The sequence below is a fragment of the Chaetodon trifascialis genome, chromosome 1 (genome assembly GCF_039877785.1).
Source record: "Chaetodon trifascialis isolate fChaTrf1 chromosome 1, fChaTrf1.hap1, whole genome shotgun sequence".
NCBI classification, from domain to species: domain Eukaryota; kingdom Metazoa; phylum Chordata; class Actinopteri; order Chaetodontiformes; family Chaetodontidae; genus Chaetodon; species Chaetodon trifascialis.
Window position 1 is genome coordinate 22,525,507 of NC_092056.1, and position 17,691 is coordinate 22,543,197.

At 40.5% G+C, this 17,691-nt stretch overlaps 2 protein-coding genes across 3 annotated transcripts; one reads left to right on the forward strand and one right to left on the reverse strand.

Annotated features, from left to right (window-relative positions):
- The first annotated feature begins 937 nt into the window (after positions 1-937).
- chrna3 (cholinergic receptor, nicotinic, alpha 3) lies at positions 938-8,239 on the forward strand. 2 transcript variants are annotated; one of them, XM_070959213.1, is made up of 6 exons: positions 938-1,023; positions 1,505-1,644; positions 4,124-4,168; positions 6,019-6,128; positions 6,396-7,596; positions 7,726-8,239. In XM_070959213.1, the coding sequence occupies exons 1-6, from the start codon at positions 963-965 to the stop codon at positions 7,852-7,854; spliced, it is 1,686 nt and encodes a 561-aa protein (XP_070815314.1). In that variant the 5' UTR covers positions 938-962; the 3' UTR covers positions 7,855-8,239. The 2 variants fall into 2 exon arrangements, with proteins under 2 accessions (XP_070815314.1, XP_070815322.1); XM_070959221.1 differs by lacking the exon at positions 938-1,023 and having other exon boundaries at positions 1,581-1,644; positions 6,401-7,596.
- A 7,037-nt stretch (positions 8,240-15,276) lies between these two features.
- Positions 15,277-17,221, reverse strand: LOC139335345 (UDP-glucuronosyltransferase 2A1-like). The gene is made up of 2 exons (XM_070968906.1): positions 17,063-17,221; positions 15,277-16,892 (listed from the first exon to the last, which is right to left on the reverse strand). Exons 1-2 carry the CDS (start codon positions 17,083-17,085, stop codon positions 15,296-15,298), a joined length of 1,620 nt encoding a protein of 539 aa, XP_070825007.1. The 5' UTR covers positions 17,086-17,221; the 3' UTR covers positions 15,277-15,295.
- Between the last annotated feature and the right edge of the window lie 470 nt (positions 17,222-17,691).

The window sequence follows — 17,691 nt, forward strand, 5'->3', positions numbered from 1 at the left end:
GGAAAATTTGTGTGAACACCACCTGGGTGCACATTCAGTGCCCACGGGAAATGCTCACTCTGCACTACCTCTGTGCCAAAATGTCTTCATGCAAGAGATTCAAATGGATTAAAGGTAAAGCTGCAAATCTTTCTTTATAACCTTATATATACATGGATAAATACATAGATCTTTTTTTTTAAGTAGTGTTTATTCGCAGTTTGACACTAAAAAAGGTGACTGGTTGCAATTTGATCAGATTTGAACAACCTTGATCAAACAGCCCACCGAACATGCTGCTGGATCCTGATTGGTGCACAAAAGTATGTGACATCACCTTTTTCCAAGGGAATCTGAATTACTTCAGATGAGTGAGATAAAGGAAAAGAAATACAGAAATCTCTCATGTCAGATGTACAAATTTTAAGCAAAAACTGCTCTTGTAAGGAGTCCTATCACTCATATTTAGAAGCCATTTTGGGGCCTTTTAAAAGCCCAGATTATTTTTCTTACCCTCATACCCCAGTTTAAGAACAAAAAGAGAAAAAAAAAAAACACCTTATAATGCAATGTCTTAAAACACATTTAAAAAAAAAGGGGGGGGGGGGGGGCAATCTAGCTTCAGTTGGTTTTCCAATTCAAAGACTGAGAGAGAAAGCTGTGGTGACAGTGAGGAGACGGATCCAATAGAGCAGACGCATCCTGTGTTAATAAAGGATCTAATCAAGCTCAGCTGAGCTGATCTGAAGCCAGTGGAAGCCTGCTGTGATCTCCACCACTTTAACCCTTGTTTTCTCACACTGGGTCGCTTGCTTTTTTTTTTTTTGCAGTGCTGTGTGACTGTGTGTCTCAGTGTGGCTCAGTCTCTCCTCCTCTCACTGGAGCTACGGACGCGCTTTCACTCTTGCCACTTTCTCCTCCTGTCTGCTCCGCGGAGCTCCGCTGCCACTGACCCTGGATTCGGTTAGGATTCGTCACGCAGGATGAAAGTCAATGTTTGCTTCGTTTTGCGCACATGTTCCCTCCTTCTTTTTCTAACGCCAGGTGAGTAATGACCTCCTACTTGAACACATCTTGTTACTTACTTGTTGCTTTACATGATGTGATTAATCATTGGCGCATTTAATTGTCAGCTACCTGTACGAAATCGACAAATAGAAATCTACATTATATTTTAGAAGCATTTTGAAATAACGTCATGCATTTTATATAACTTCAACATTCTGGGGAATCAAGGCAATACATTTTGATTTTAGGCTATTGTTGTTTATTTAAAGGAATGCATGTATGTGCATTGTGTCAATAATGATTCTTTTCCCTGAGGAAATAAATCAGACGAACACAGAATGATAATTTGAAGGCAAGACTGGGAATAGAAAAAAGTGCTTAGGGATTAATAATCAGTTCACTGAAACAGGTGAAATATCCTGCATCTGGCTGTTAGTCACCTTACAACTAAGCTGTGCTGTATAATAAACAAAACCACATTGCAGTGTCAGATGCCTGACCCTCTGCTCTTACTCAGGAGGCTCCTGCTCAGATGCAGAGCATAAGCTCTTCTCTGTGATATTCTCCAACTACAACCAGTACATACGACCCGTGGAAAATGTGACCGACCCAGTCATTGTACAGTTCGAGGTGTCCATGTCACAGCTGGTCAAGGTGGTAAGTGGCACAAAGGGTTTTTTTTCTGTTTCTGTGCTGGGAGTTATGGGCTGCTACTTCACACCACGTCAAACATATATCACTGTGCCCAGTGAGCTGAGAGAAAAACACAGGGAATAACATAAATGTTAAATGTGGAGGCTCTGAGCCTGAGGAGAAGCAGCCTGTGTGTCCATCTGTGGACAACAAAGTTTAAGAGAAAGGGACTATTACCATCTGAGACACCTGAGATGGGAAGAGCTGCTCCCTGCCAGTGCAAAGGAGCCCCTGGTGCACAATCCTGGGGAGGGAACTAGATGAAAAGAGGGGCTGTGTGTCTGGCCAAGACAAGATGGGAAATGTCAGCTGTCTGAGTACCTCTCAGTTTAGGCAGCCTCAATCACTGCCACTTCGGATGAGATGCTCTAGATTTAGCGGCAGGTTTTGCTGGAGCTTGTTGACCGCAGACTGGTGGGGTGGACAGACGGCTCTCTCCCTTGACTCAGACAGGTCTAGAGTGGATGTCGCTAATTAAGCAAAAAGGCTTGCGTCGGACAGGAAGGACAGTTTCATTCACAAAATGAACAGGCTTAGATATATTACTGTAGCCTACATGAGTTCTTCTGTCTGTCCTGAATGACAAGAGGAGATGATCAGCAGCTCTTTTATTTTAGACATCCTGATTGTCTCTTTATGCTATTGACAAGACAACTTAGAGATACTGCGTTACCTCCATCAAACTGATTTACATTAAAAGGAACAGTTAGAAAGGTTTGGAAACCCACTTATATAGCCAAGGAGATGTGTTTAGTTTAGCTTATAAAGAATGAAAGCAGGAGAAAAGCTGTAGAATAGCATGGCTGTGTCCAAAGCTAAAAATAAATGTAAAACATCAAACAACCCCTCGTACATAACCCCCTCTTAGAACTGCAAATTTTAGAGGTGCTAGTTGATCAGGGCTAGCTGTTTCCCCACTCTTTATGCTAAGCTAGTCTTCTGGCTGTAGCTTAATGTTTAACAGAAAGATAGAGAATGGCATCTATCCCTTCATCTAATTCTTTGTAAAACAGCCAAAAAGGATATTTCCTGAAATGTCTAACTATTTCTTTAAATTCCTAAATTAAAAAATGCTATCAGCCAACTGCAGCCAATAATATAAAAGTATGTCACCATGTGTTTGCAATAGTAGCCTAGATGAGATTTATTATAGACTGTGTAGACAGAATGGGTGATGCTTAATTCCTACACAGTGATGACAAAAAGATAAGGCGTAGTATGTGAGATTCTCCTTAACCCAGTCGATGTAGCTGATGGATGACTATCATTCCCTCCACGCACCTGGTGCTCCTCACCCAGGTGCAATTGGTATTGGTCAGCCTACACCAATTACAACTGTATGAGCTCATTTAGACCATCAATAGCTCATCTGCAGAGCTGGCTCAGTCATCAGCTCACAATTAAGGATCATATCACCTCTTTGCTCGAGGGTTTCAGAGCAGGTGGTGTTGTGGTACAGTGGTATCAGAGACTGTTCTTTAAAGAAACCTTGTGACATTTCGGGCTTATTCACTTTCTTGCAAGATGTAGATGAGAAGCTTGATGCCACTCTCCTGTCTGCCCATTAAATACAAAGCTATAGTCAGGTTAGCTTAGCTTAGCATAATGCTTTAGGGTTGTAGCTTCATATTTAAGCACAAACATGAGAGTGGAATCAATTTTCATGTCTAACTCTGGGCGAGAGCGAATAAGCATATTTTCCCAAATTCTGTATATGAGTTTAATACCCAAGGAACAGTTGCTGGTGAAATGGTGTCACTCTTGCATTCTGAGCATTCCAACCATCATGCAGGCAGAGGAAAACAATACCCAAGCTTTCCTTGTACATCCTGGAGAAAAAACACCACACTGAATCCTAAATGAGTGTTTCCTTTGTGACTCTGCACCCTGACTGCTTTGGTGGTAAGATACAGGTTGTGCACTTCAGCTATCAAAGTTCTATAACATCACCACTCTCTCAAAGATAATCAAATTAAGGTTGCGCTGAAGCCTCTTGCACACCTGTGCTCACCAGCCTCGTAGAACCTCTCCTGGATACTAAATTGTAACATCAATGGTTAATGTTATGCACTGGGTCATGAGATTTGTTCATTCACGGTCCAAGTCACACACAAACCTGACCCCCACAGTTTGTCCCTCTCCCCTGCTTTAGTCCCTCTGCTCCAGCTTTACCATTCAGTTGTTAGAATAAAAGTTAAGGCTGTGCTGCGACCCCCTGGCTCCAGCTGTCATGTGGGTTACGCTCCAGGCATGGAGGACTCAGGTGTGCCTTTCTTAATCCTCTTGTCTGGGATACGCAGTGGTCTGACCTTGCAGACAACACTGAGCAGTGAACAGGATGATTGCCTGTGATGGTGTTTTTCCTCTATTAACGTAAACATGCTAATATTTATGGGTTTTCTTTGCTTAAATGTCTTCATTATCAATTCTGCTCTGTTCTCAGGATGAAGTCAATCAGATCATGGAGACAAATCTGTGGCTGAGACATGTAAGTTTATGATGCATGACTGTGCAAATGGACCTTGAGCAAGGACACTGAGTATGGATCCAGCCCTCTGTCATATATGATTCTTCAGGGCTAGACTGACAAGTTGAATTATTCATGGAGGAGAGCTTTTTAAACACATTGATCCTTCTAGTTGTTTTAAAAAAGAATTCTAGAAAGCAAATGCACTGAGATTTCATGGTCAATTTTATAATGTTTTTGAAATAATTTGACAGTGGTCTGGAATTGATCATACTTGCCAAAGTCCATAATATTTCTTTTGACAGTGTGACAGAAACCTCAGAGCCTCTGCAGTTTACTGAAAATGAAAGATTAAACCAGTTTAACCTCAGCTGTATTTCCTAATCATGTCCATAATCTTGTCCATACATGCTGTATGGCTGGTTTTGGTTTTGTCATTTATTTAGGCTCACATGATGTGTCTGCTGCCATGATGCACAGTGCAGTGCACCAGTTTTGAATCCAATGAGGCAGGGCAGTTCTCCAGGTCCCATATTACAAGTCCTGAGCAAATGCTCATCTGTGCTGGAGCCATGTTCATACTAAAGGGTTGAGCTGCAACTGCTCTTTGCTGAGAACTGAAGCACTGTTCCGCTTACTTTAATGTCATCTGTTGTTTTACAGTCACTCCAAGCACTGTACAAACAACAGAGTGAGGTACATTTCTCCTGCTGGCCATACAAATCTAGCAATCCACTCCAGATGCGTACTGGTTATTAATTAAGTGAAACTCTCTGAGCTTTCTGTACTATTGTTGCTTTATGAGTCTCATGAGAATCACTGGCTGTTCTCTAGAGAGGGTAAAAAACTGTGGCCAAAATGTCTATAAAACACACACTGTGGTCCATTATATCTCCTCTTAGACTACATACTGCACTGTATAAACTCTGTTTATATGCCACAGTTGGAGATGATGACGACTCATTGTTTTTATGAGGGACATTTTTTCCAAGAGAATGCATTAGAACAGTAGATTTGCATAGTAAAAGATAATAAACCATGAGGACACAGCTGCTGTCCTCTTGCATTTCTATAAGGCTGTTTACAACAAACTTCTTTCAACCAGTTGGATTGACAGAACACATCATGCTTGGAAGGGACAATTTGCTCTAGGAATGGCCATGAAAGTGATGAAATTTTATACAGACATTCATGGTCTCCCGAAGACACATCTTTATGACTTTGGTGATCCTCTGGCTATTTGTGCTTTTGAGTGAAATGTGTCAACAAATATTAGATGGTCTACCATGTAATTTGGTACAGGCATTCACATCCCCGTCACAATGAACTGTACTAACTTAACCAATTTAATTTGACCAAGAATTTGCAGTGCTAATTACATTCCCATCAGCCTCATGGTACTTGGTATTCATTGCTAACACAAGCATGCTAAGCAGCTAAAATAAGAGGCATGTTAACATATTGATGTTAGCATTTAGCTGAAACCACCACTTTGAGTACAGAGCTGCGAGCTATAGACTCTTAGTCTTATACTTTAGACTGGTGTTTGGATTATATTTTGAATTTTATCTTGGAAGTATTCATGTTCTATATATCTCGTATTTTATGTCTGTGAATCAGGGGTGGAAGATTTGTTAAAGAGTACAAATGTCTGTGATTTTAGTGAATTTGTTAAAATGTAAAATTCTGCTTATATGTTAATGATTGAACAACTTGATTTATAAGAAGCAGTCAATTCAAATCTCTGTGGTAAACAGATCCATGTTTAGTCCAACCAATTTACATCCTCATCTATGCCTCAAATTGACTTGAAGCGAATTGTTAGTTATTATTGTTTTGTTTTGAAATGAATCGCCTATTTGGTTTTTCAGATCTGGAATGACTACAAACTCAGATGGAATCCAAAAGATTTTGGAGGCGTCGAGTTTATCCGAGTGCCGTCCAACAGGATATGGAAGCCAGACATTGTGCTGTATAACAAGTGAGAGTGACAACAAATAAAAACCTGGCTTAACATTTTCATTGATTGTTGGATGCATTTGCAACAATGTCATTTTTTGTTTTGTATATTCTGAAGGAACATCGAAGGGTGCAATTTACTGAAACCACAAGGCATCTTTTTTGATTAATATCTTCATTACACAATGGACAATTAATTATATCCTTCAATTTAATATTTGGGTCAAAATTAATGACTCAACCTTCGGTCTGTCCTCCTCTTTCACTCTCTCACTCTTTCTCTCTACAGTGCAGTTGGAGATTTCCAGGTTGATGACAAAACAAAGGCCCTGCTTCATTACAATGGTGATGTTACCTGGATCCCTCCAGCCATATTCAAGAGCTCCTGCAAGATCGACGTGACTTACTTCCCCTTTGACTACCAAAATTGCACCATGAAGTTTGGCTCCTGGACATATGACAAGGCCAAGATCGATCTGGTGCAAATTGGCTCAACCATCAACCTCAAGGACTTCTGGGAGACCGGGGAGTGGGTGATCATCGATGCCCCTGGTTACAAACACGACATTAAGTACAACTGCTGCGAGGAAATCTACACGGATATCACTTACTCTGTGTACATCCGCCGCTTGCCACTTTTCTACACCATCAACATGATCATCCCTTGCCTCCTCATCTCCTTCCTCACTGTGCTAGTCTTCTACCTGCCGTCTGATTGTGGTGAGAAAGTCACTCTGTGTATCTCAGTCCTGCTGTCGTTAACTGTCTTCCTCCTCGTCATCACAGAGACCATCCCCTCCACCTCTCTAGTCATCCCCCTGATTGGCGAATACCTCCTCTTCACCATGATCTTCGTCACCCTCTCTATTGTCATCACTGTTTTCGTATTGAACGTCCACTACCGCACACCAAAGACCCACACTATGCCCTGCTGGGTGCGGACTGTGTTCCTGGGACTGTTGCCCAGGGTGATGTTCATGACAAGGCCAGAGAGGGACCCTGAGCAGGTGAGAGTGGTTGGCAATGTTCAGACCATGCATTCTAGACCCTGTGCCATTCATTCATCAGGTACTTTGCAAAAGCAGCACAAACCTCAGGGGCTGGCCTCCAGCGTGGTGTCCAGCCTGACAAAGCGCCAACGGATTTTCAACAACACAGAGCTCTCCAACCTCAATAACTTAAGTGGGGACCCGGTCAAAGGTGCAGGCTCTGCGTTTTTGTGCTGCGAGGGCCGTTGCAACTGCTGCTGGCGCCAGAAATCCAGCAAACTGCCTGCAGACTCTGGAGGAGGAAGCGGAGGACTGGGCAGCCTGGGGACACTGGCCGGAGGTAGTGCTGTTGGGGTCGGAGGGGAGAGTCAGTGCTCCAGCTCTGAGTCTCTGGATGGAGGCATAATTACCCTGTTGCCACTCTCCCCAGAGGTCAGGGAGGCCATTGAGAGTGTCAAATACATAGCAGAGAACATGAGACTACAGAATGAAGCCAAAGAGGTGAGCGCTCACAGTCACAAAAGCATTTTAAACTATAGCTTTTAAACCTCTATCAGAAATTTGCTCTCAAGGTAACTATGATAATGTCGCCATATCGATTAAAATGTTTTCAATGTGATCCTCTTGTAGGTTCAGGATGACTGGAAATACGTTGCCATGGTTATCGACCGGATCTTCCTGTGGGTTTTTGTCCTTGTGTGCATCCTGGGAACAGCTGGCCTCTTCCTCCAGCCTCTATTACTTGGAGAGGACATTTGAATCAGTTTGACAAAACTAATACTTCAGACTGCTGAACTGTGCAGCATTCTTTATAAATAAGATTCTTGCCATGACTCAGGCAGAGAAAATACAGAGGAGCTCCAAAGTCAAGAAGAACAGATGATTCTGTCTGCCAAATGTTGATGCAAATGGTGTATTGACTGTTTTTTCACAGATAGAGGAGATGATCTTTGTTTGACAAAGTGGTTTAAGGACTTTCCAGTGCTGAGACCATGGTTGTTAGTCATTTCATTGTGTACAAACTCCCTCTGCAGTAACTGGCAATATAATTTATAATGCCAAGGCAACACCCTTGCCCAATCTAAGATGTGCAATTCTTATTTTGATGAGCGAGAAATGGGGACAGTGATTACATTTATTGAACTTGAAGCACGTAATCTGATGTTAAACAAGTATGTAGAGACGTTCACAAATGCAACCATTATGCCTTTATGTTCCATTACAAGAAAATCTCAAATATTTTCTTCTTTAAAACTTTAAGTCATTTTTGAGTACCATGCCAAAAATATACGTGTTCATGGAGATAACAGAACAAACTGTTCACGCTGTCAACATATTCAACATTCAACACGGATTTCCATGTTTCTGAGAACCAAGCAAGGTTTTTTTGTTCAAAGAGTGACATCATGTGGTCATCCTTTGCTACTACAAAGTATAACTAAGTTTTCTGGCAGTTAAAGGGTTAAGTCACCCAGTTTGTCATCATCTCTGTTGTTTCATATTCCCAGTTGTAAAATGTTTTGTAAAGTTTTACTTTATATGCGTAAAGATGCTGCTGTTTGATCAGCGTAGCGTAACTTTCTGGACTGGGTAGCTTAAAAAGAATTTTTGTGATCATTCAAATTGAATATTGTATGTTTGTTCTGTTTAAATCACATATTTCTGTAAATAAATCTTTAAAATAGTTACATAAAGGTGTAAGGTGGACCTCTAGTGCATCTGTGGTTTGTCTGAACTATCAGTATTTCTGAGACTGGAAATATGGGATGTAGCTGTAATTTCAAAGAGGCCACTGAGGTTTATTACTCTGTTCCTCGATGTCTCCTTGGAGCTAACTCAGCTTATTGGATCACAATCAATACAGAGAGCAAGTGATGAAGGACCTTATTGGATTCCTCTATTTTCTTCATCTAACTGTTCTTCTTCATTCAGGGCCAGACCTGTGTGACTCCATGCACTGTGAGTATCTGTGTTGAAAGGGTCCTTCATGGGGTCTGACCATCAGCATCTGATTCTTATTATACAGCTAACAATCAGAGCAGATGGCGAGCTATGTCAGTACAAGAAAATCCAGCCCGTAGTAATTGAACACAAGCAGGGGAGCACAGACAGATAGTCTATTAGCTCTCTGTCACATCTGATAAGAAACCTCTGGCTAATGAATTTAATTAAAGCTCACTGAAAATTCATGTGGCTGTTCTGCAGGAAGGCAGGAGATCTCCCAAACAGATATGCTGTATGATGTACAAAATAAATGAGCTTTTGCAGGTGTCAGTGAATATTCTCTGATGTGTCCTTTTGAGAGGCGACGTCCTGCAGAAACTGACTTCAAACAGGGGAAAAGGAACAAAAGTTATAAAGATGTACAAGGACAAATGCTCGATAAAAGCATGCATGGGCAATGTCAAACTGGTGATCAAGTGTTCAAATGTCACAAGGCGCCACAGAATGTACAGGAAGTGGTTCATTATAGTTACTACAAATTCACTCATCTAGCTGTGTAGGAGTGAACAACTGCCTGTGCAAGGTTTGACATGGTGCTGTGGAGACTGTCTTTGGGTGTCACACTGCTTGTAATCATGAAAATAATCACCGTTCTTCTGTGTAAGTACAATGACAACTGATATGTTTCATGCTAATTGTATTTATAATTGAGTGAACTTTGTGTGCAAGTATAAAGAAGAAGGACCAATTTTGCTTTTTTCTTTTCTTCAAGGTGCTTTCGCAAATCTGGTCACAAGCCAAGCTAATGGTGAGCTTTTGATCATTAGACGACATCCATGTGCTGCGTTCTCAATGTAATGGTTTTGCATTGTATCATTTATCAATGTCTGTCTCCAGACAGACCAGTCTCCAGTCTCCCTCAACCAGACAGCGATGCAGATATTTTTCCTGCGAGGATGCTGGTTCAGCAGAAAACTTTAAGCGAGAACAGTGACCTTTATCTAACCTGCAGCATATTTGGGTCCATGACAGATGCCATGGTTTATTTTTATATATGTAAGGATGGCCTCGTAATAAAAAAAGAAAGACGGAAGTCAAATCCAGATTCCACCCTTACCATACACAAGGTTGGTCTTAATTACAGTGGAAGTTACAGCTGTGTTTACTCCATAAAGGATTACTCGTTTTCCAGAGTAGCCAAGAGAGGATTCAACATCATTCAGATTGTCGTTATAGGTAAGGATTTTCATTCCTGTCAAAACGCTATGTTAATGTTAGTGCCCTCCACTCATGTTGTTCCTCTGCCACACAGCCAATTTTCTCCCTGCAGATATTTCACTAGCTGGACCGTCCACTGTCCATGAGGGAGATGATGTTAAGTTGAGATGTACCGTTTCTGGCACCCTGCAAACATTCGATGAATGTCAGTTCATCTGCTCTTACCTCATGAGGAACGAGAGCATCCTCCAAGTGCAAGCATTTAATGTCATGCGGAGGGAGGCAACTTTCACCATCAAGGGCGCCGTCACGAGGGATTCGGGTGATTACAGCTGCATGGTGCTGCCATCTAAATGCATCCAAGAGCATGAGAAAACACTCTATGGAAATAACACAGTATTACTCAGGGTCAAAGGTGAGCGTGTCAGCTGGTCATAATTACAAAGTGCAACGGAGAAATATGGAACAAATGGAGTTATTCAGATTTTTTGTTTGAGATGATAATACTTGAAAGACAGTCATGTTCATTATATTGGGGCTGACGTGTCTGTTTTGCTTTCCAGAGAGTTTGTTTTTCCGGGCAATTTTGTGTTGTGAAGCGATAACCATGATGTTATTATTGCTGTGTCTGTGGTGGATCAACAAAAGAGGTCAGATGATCAGTCACAAGTCAAAATTGCTCAATTTCAGACTGTAAATGTTGTAGTAAGCGTCACTTGTGGTTGTCCTGTACAATCTGAATGTATTTTCTTAGTATAGCATGCATGGTTTGTTTCACTTCAAAATTCTCTTTATTTTCTATTTCAGCTCTGTGCAATCCATGGTGAGTGTTAATCCAATCTGACTGATGCTGTCTGATGAATTTAAGGGCATTGCCAAATTAACATAGGCTCATCGACAGCTAGTCATTCGGGGTTTTCGTACTTGATGCACAAATGGACAGTCAGACAATGCTGAGTTCATTAAAGTTTGAATTGTGTTTGTTTCGCACAGTGCGGTGAGTCCGCAGACAAACACTGTCATGCTGGAGGAACAGCAGGAGCAGCCAGAGGGAGAGGATCTGGAAGCACTGGATGGTATGTTGAAAATGGAATTACAGTAAGGGCAAACTCTAGGGGGATTATAATGACATTTCCTCCGATGAGTTAAAAAGAAAATATAATCAAAATAACAGTAACAGGAACAACGATAACTATCTTTTATTTATTTTTTTTTACATTTTCTACCGACTTAAAATATTTTCTGCCAAAACCTAAAATGCATGAGAGAGCTGATCCGTGCATGTGGTCATTATAATCCCTTAAGAATGATTTGTATCACTGCATGTCTTATGGTCACTGTGACTTTCTTCAGAAAAGTGAAACTATTGTAATAAACTGTTGATTAGCGTAATTCAAAGGACAATGCAGAAAAATAAATGTATTTCTCTTTTCTCTCCTTTGTGCAATCTTTTCTTTTTCAATTATCAGAAGACTCTTTCAGCATGGAGGAGGAAGAAGTGTAAGAATCTAAATTAATTTCAATACAAACTATTACTTCAGTGTTACTTTTTAACTGGTGGTGAGTGAGATATGCTTCACCGTGTTATATTAGCGAGCTTTAATATTTTGAACCACATGAGAAATGATGGAATTTGCTAAAGGAAATTGACCTGCAATGAAAAATTCAGATATGAACTGATTCATATTTAAAAACTTTACTTTTACAGTTCATTTTGAGAAAAGAGAAGCGAAATTAATTTTGTGTAATCTTTCAGATTCAGATTTTTCTCTGAAGAAATGTAACAACATCTTTTATAGTGTCATTCTTAACATAAAGACATGACTATTATTATTTTTATTCTTGCCAACATTTTCCCAGATGCCATAATGCCGTGGATACTGAGGACCCTTATTCTGATGATTGTGAGGGAGTGTACAGTGTTGCAGGTGAGTGATGTGCTACCACAGAAGTAGTTTTCAAAGCTTGTTGAAGGTCACACAGATGACTTTGTTTTCTTACATGCAGATGAGACAGGGAAGGACTACGATGATGTGATCACGTGTGTGCCAACTGACAAATTTTAAATGCTAAAGGTAGTGTAAAATGCCCAGCTGTCTTTACAATGAGTACATATTGACTAAAATACCGTTGGCGAGGTGAAATAGTGTCATTCACTGAATGCACCATTTGTTCTTGGTGTTTAGATGCAACAAGATAACAAGGACGGAAAATTGAGATGAGCAGGTTTTACTGTGAGTGAGTTCAGTGTATATTACAGGAAATCCACATCTTCATTTGCAGCAGCAGGGCAGATGAGAATAGCATTTTGTGGCAGACTTTCTGACTCACAAGAGCTAAGTTTCTCATGAGACGGGTGATAGAAAAAGATCTGAAACAACCAAGAAAGAAATGTGTGGGTGCCAAAGAGCAGATCACGCAGAGCCCACTATTTAACTGTGAACCTCTCAACCACAGATGATCCACCTGAGAGACCAAGTCAACAATGTTTTTATACCACGTCCACACGGAGAAAAAAACCAGATCCAGCGCTCAGCCGATACTACCGTCAGTTAACTACATAACTATGATTTATGCCTGTTTTGTTCAGTCTGTGTCCCATGACAGTCAGGTAATGTTCATGTTTAGCATAGGTGAATATAGCTGCAGAAGGAACTGCTCCTCATCGCAGAAGGTATAAAGAAGTCCTCATACATCTCATTGTTACATGCATCCTTTCTTTGTTGCAGAAGGATTAAATTCTTTGTTTCTGCCATTTTGTATAAAATCTACCACAATTTGTTACCAGTAATCAAGTGAGTGTTGTTGCATTGATTGGATTTGCTTTGCATTAACAAGTGTAGAAAACAGATACTTCCTCGTCCTGCATTTAATCAGACATGCTTGTTCTTTGTTGTTTCCACTGTCCACACATGTAAAGCACATGCTAGTAGAATTAAAAGCTAAATAAATAGCTGATTTTGACACCAACATAATTTTAAATCACACATTTGCATTGTATTTTGATATACTGAAGATGCATATGGTTTAAGAAGAAGATAAACTGTTCAACTGTATCGACTCCTTTACATAAGCAAAAGTACAAGTACAACAATATAAAAATACTCCTGTACAAGTGAAAGCCCTGCATTAAAAATCCTGCTTAATGCAAGATACTAAAGTATTTTCAGGAAAGTGTACTGATGTAGAAAAGGTGAACAGTGGAAGTACTGGTACTGGAAACAATGTGTGACTCTTAGATGATTATATATTTCATTAGGTTGTTCATACCGATGCAGCATTGTATAAACATGATTTACTGTTGTAGCTGCTTGGCTGTTATTTGTGAATTATTGGAGAATATTATGATGATACTATCTGAGGAGATCAGAGTTTTATTTTGTAAACCATAAATGGAAATGTTAAATCCTGCCATTATCAAAAGAACTATTTTTCATTTGTTAATCTTGTACTTTTTTTAAATCTTGATTCTGAACATCAGCGGTTTTAGTGATAACTCTTAGCAGCAAAAGAGTGATCTCTTTTTTTTGAGAGAGAGAGTCTTTGTTTTAGTAATAGTGCAAGTTTCATGGAGTAGGGTCTGTGTATGAGTTGCAGGTGTAATCAAACACAGTGTAAAGCCCAATATTAATCAAACATAATGAATTGCATCTCATACCTGGACCCTCTGTCTTTATTTTCCCTTTTGTCATGATTAGATACTGTCTAATCAGTAACCTTGTGAAAGTTCAACCAAAGAGTTCAGTGACCTTATCTGATAAGAGAGACACTCCATCAGTAGCACTGACTGTAATGGCTTCCCGTGTTCTTCAGCTGATGAGCTACCAATCAAGAGGAGCATCCAGTATATTTGTCACTGCTGCTTTCCTCCTCTCTCTCATTACTGCTGCAACTCCCGTGGGAAATACAAGAGAGAAGCTGATGGAAAGAATGGAGTTACTACTTTGTCATCAAAAACAGGGAACAGATGTGCGCGTTGCTGTCAATAGCTTTCTCTGTGAGCCATGTTAAGTTTTTTTTGTTTAGTTTTGCTGCCATGTTCTCTCAAAGTTGTTCACTGTAATTTTCCATTCTGAAAGTGTGAGGTCTAACATACCAATAATTTCTTTGGGAGGAAAAACTAGCCCCCATATTACCTGCTGTTCATCTAAAAAATGTCTTATAGTTAATGTCTGCGGCATTAGCAGCCTGCATTGAAAACAGACTTATCAGCAGACCTGCACAATCTCTGCTGGGCTGCCCGACCAACATCAAAGACACGTTTGATATCCAGAATCAATGGGTTTGTTTTTCTGTGAGGAAGTTTTCAGATACAAGGGGGCAAGATATGAACCAAGCATCAAACCAGCATCCTGACATCCGGACCTGAGCACTCATCATCCACATCTAGATGACTACTACAATTACAGTATGACTGTTCAAACTCACAAAGTATGGAGAGCCTTCTGGGGGAAGAACTGTGGGAGGATTTCAGAACCAATGCTGGAGACAATGTTAGCACTTTAATGGCAGATCACACTCATATCTTTGGTCTTGTCCCATCATCATCTCTGGTCAAGCCACCATTAGATTTGATATTGAGTTCTGTTGCCTCTCTCTATACTTAGGACACATATCTAAGGAATCACAGAGATACGTTTACTAAAAACTATCATGGTAGCAGGCGACAAGGCAATGACAGGATGTTGGCATCTTAAGGAGCCTCCCACCCTGAAACAATGGAGAGATATGGATGGATCATGTCTGGTTTTCACCCTGTCCTTCCTTGGAACAAGAACAAATTCCTGTTATTTAGTGAAGGCTCAGATATGTAACCCAAGCATAATTCCTCTGCTGCACCTAAAGGTGGACTATGGGGTGTCTGTTTTAGTTTTGTGTTTTTGTTGCATGACAGTTGTATTAATTGATGCTGTTGGGACCAGCTTTACCGATTCATCATGAAACAATCAAAACTAGTGAGACAAATGACTTTTAATGACTCTTTTCACTTAATTGAGCTATAAATAGAGCAGGATACAGTTGAGGGTCTTGTCATTTTTTAATTTGTTTTACTTTTCAAGCATTTCTCAAAACACAGAAATCTGAAAACCACAAGTGGGAGAAAAGTTATCACTGCAGCAGTAGCCAGAAAAAACAGAGCTACATCCAGAGAGTGGTAGGAATACCAGGGCAGTCTGTAGGACTCTGTTCTCAGGTGAGCTGCTCCTTTGTGTCTCATGACAAACTCTATCCAGAAGAGGGCGGTATCCAGCGGCTTCATTGGCTGATCTCTGTGCAGCCTGGAGAGTCTCTGCATGTTCATCCTGTAGGAGGGCTCATGCAGGACTTCCTGTATGGCCTTCAAGAAGTTGTCGTCTTTATCCACTGTGGCTAATGTAAGAATCTTAGCTGCTCCTCTGTCTTTCAGACGCATCAGGTTGTCGTATTGGTCAAAAAACAAGGGCAAACCCACAACTGGGACTCCATGATAAAGGGCCTCCTGAACTCCATTTGTTCCTCCATGAGCCACAAATAGTTTTATCTTGGGATGTCCTAAAAGATCATTCTGTGGCATCCAGTCAACTATTAAAGTGTTGTTGCCCAGAGTTGCTGGTCTGCCTCCTTTATAACTCCAGATGACTTTCTGAGGTAATTTGGCAAAAGCTGCTGCAATCTCATCTGCTAGATCAGCAGGAAGTTCACTCACAAAAGTCCCCAGAGACATGATGATGACTCCATGTTCTCCAGAACTCTGCACAAACTCCTCCAGGTGTTCAGGTAAAGGTTTGGCAGGTTTACACTGGAACCCACCCATGTAGACAACATTAGGCATGGTGGGACGAGGAAACTCAAACACAAAGTCCACTCTCATGAGCCAAATGTCTGCTCCCTTTAATAGGTCACTATATCTGACTTCTGGGCCAAAGAACTTATTACAAACAGCTTGATACTGAGGGCTGATTATAAATCTGTCCTGAGCTTGCCAAATGATGTAAGAAATGAGATTTTTGACCCGTTGCATGAAAGTCATTTTGTCCGTCAGTCCTAAGCCAGTTATTGGGATGTAAGACAAAGGAGAAGGCGCAATGGCCAAATGTCCCTCTCCACTAGTTATCCACCGCACATTATAAACAAGAGGCAGTTTAAGAGCGTGAGCCAACAATATACCTGCACCCCATGCTGGGTCAGTAAGGACCAGGTCATACTCACTCTCCTTGAAACTATTCATTAAGTCTTTATCTTTAAACATGCTAGCGGCCATTTCGGACATCATTCTATGTATGTTAAACATCGCATGAAACATTTCAACCTGCAAACTGGCAAAAGTCAAAACTGTGCTCTCTCCTCTTTCTATATCAATGATCTTTTCCAGAATCGGCTTAATAAAGTCATGATTAAAAGCTTCAGCGACAGGAACTGTGATTGTCTTGTAGTGTGGAGAGTCGTCCTGGATGTACCAGCTTTCACTGGTTCGTAAAACGTCGATAGAGTGTCCTCGAGAGTGCAGTGCTTTGATCATGATGTCCATGTTCACCCAGTGGCTTCCCTCTAAGGGAACAACCAGAATCTTGCCTCCATGAGAAATTCTCCATGACAAGAACGTGATAGATAATAGGAGAAGAAAAGTTGCATATCCATGGCATGGCATCTTTTCCCTGAAATGGAAAAAACAAACGAATGAGAAAGTATTCATAAGAAAACTAGTTTTTAAATTTTAAAATTATTCATTAGAAATTAGTTATTTTTTACATAAAAAGGTAAATTTAAGTGTGAAATTACACATTTAAGTACATTCAAAAAAACTCATATTTGATCTGTAACACACCTGTTCGAGGAAGCTCCGTGCATGTAAGTGCTCAGATGCTGGAGTGAAACACCAAAGGTACCACTGAATAAATCCAGACAAATTCCAGGAATGCTTACACAAGTGGATTATGGGTAAGCTTTTTTCTTCACGAATGGACAACAATGTGGCCACTTTGTTGAAGCTGTGAACAGAAATGTGCTACAGCTGCTTATTTTCACATCCTCCTGTGAATTCTGATCTGAGTGTATTTCTTCTAAGTAGCATGTTCAGTATTTCATATTTCAGGTCAATGACATGCTCTCATTAGAGGAGCATTTTCAAAGGCATGCTCACACAAAATCACAAATAAGATTGAAAGCCAGTTTGATCATTTGTGAAAGAGCTATATATACATACTTTTACATGTATACATATACTGTATGTAGTATTGTGTGCGTCAGTTCAGCAGCCAATAGTCCTGACAAACCAGCAGCTTCTGCTGGACTCATCTGGACCTACTTTTATTTGTCTCATCTCCCCCCAAAAAGCCATTCTTTACCTGCACTTATTCTTTTTAAAATAATCTTTCTTTACAATCTCTATATTTACCATAATAGTGACTGAAACTGGAATGTCATTGATTTATCACCACAGTCACCAGCACACTC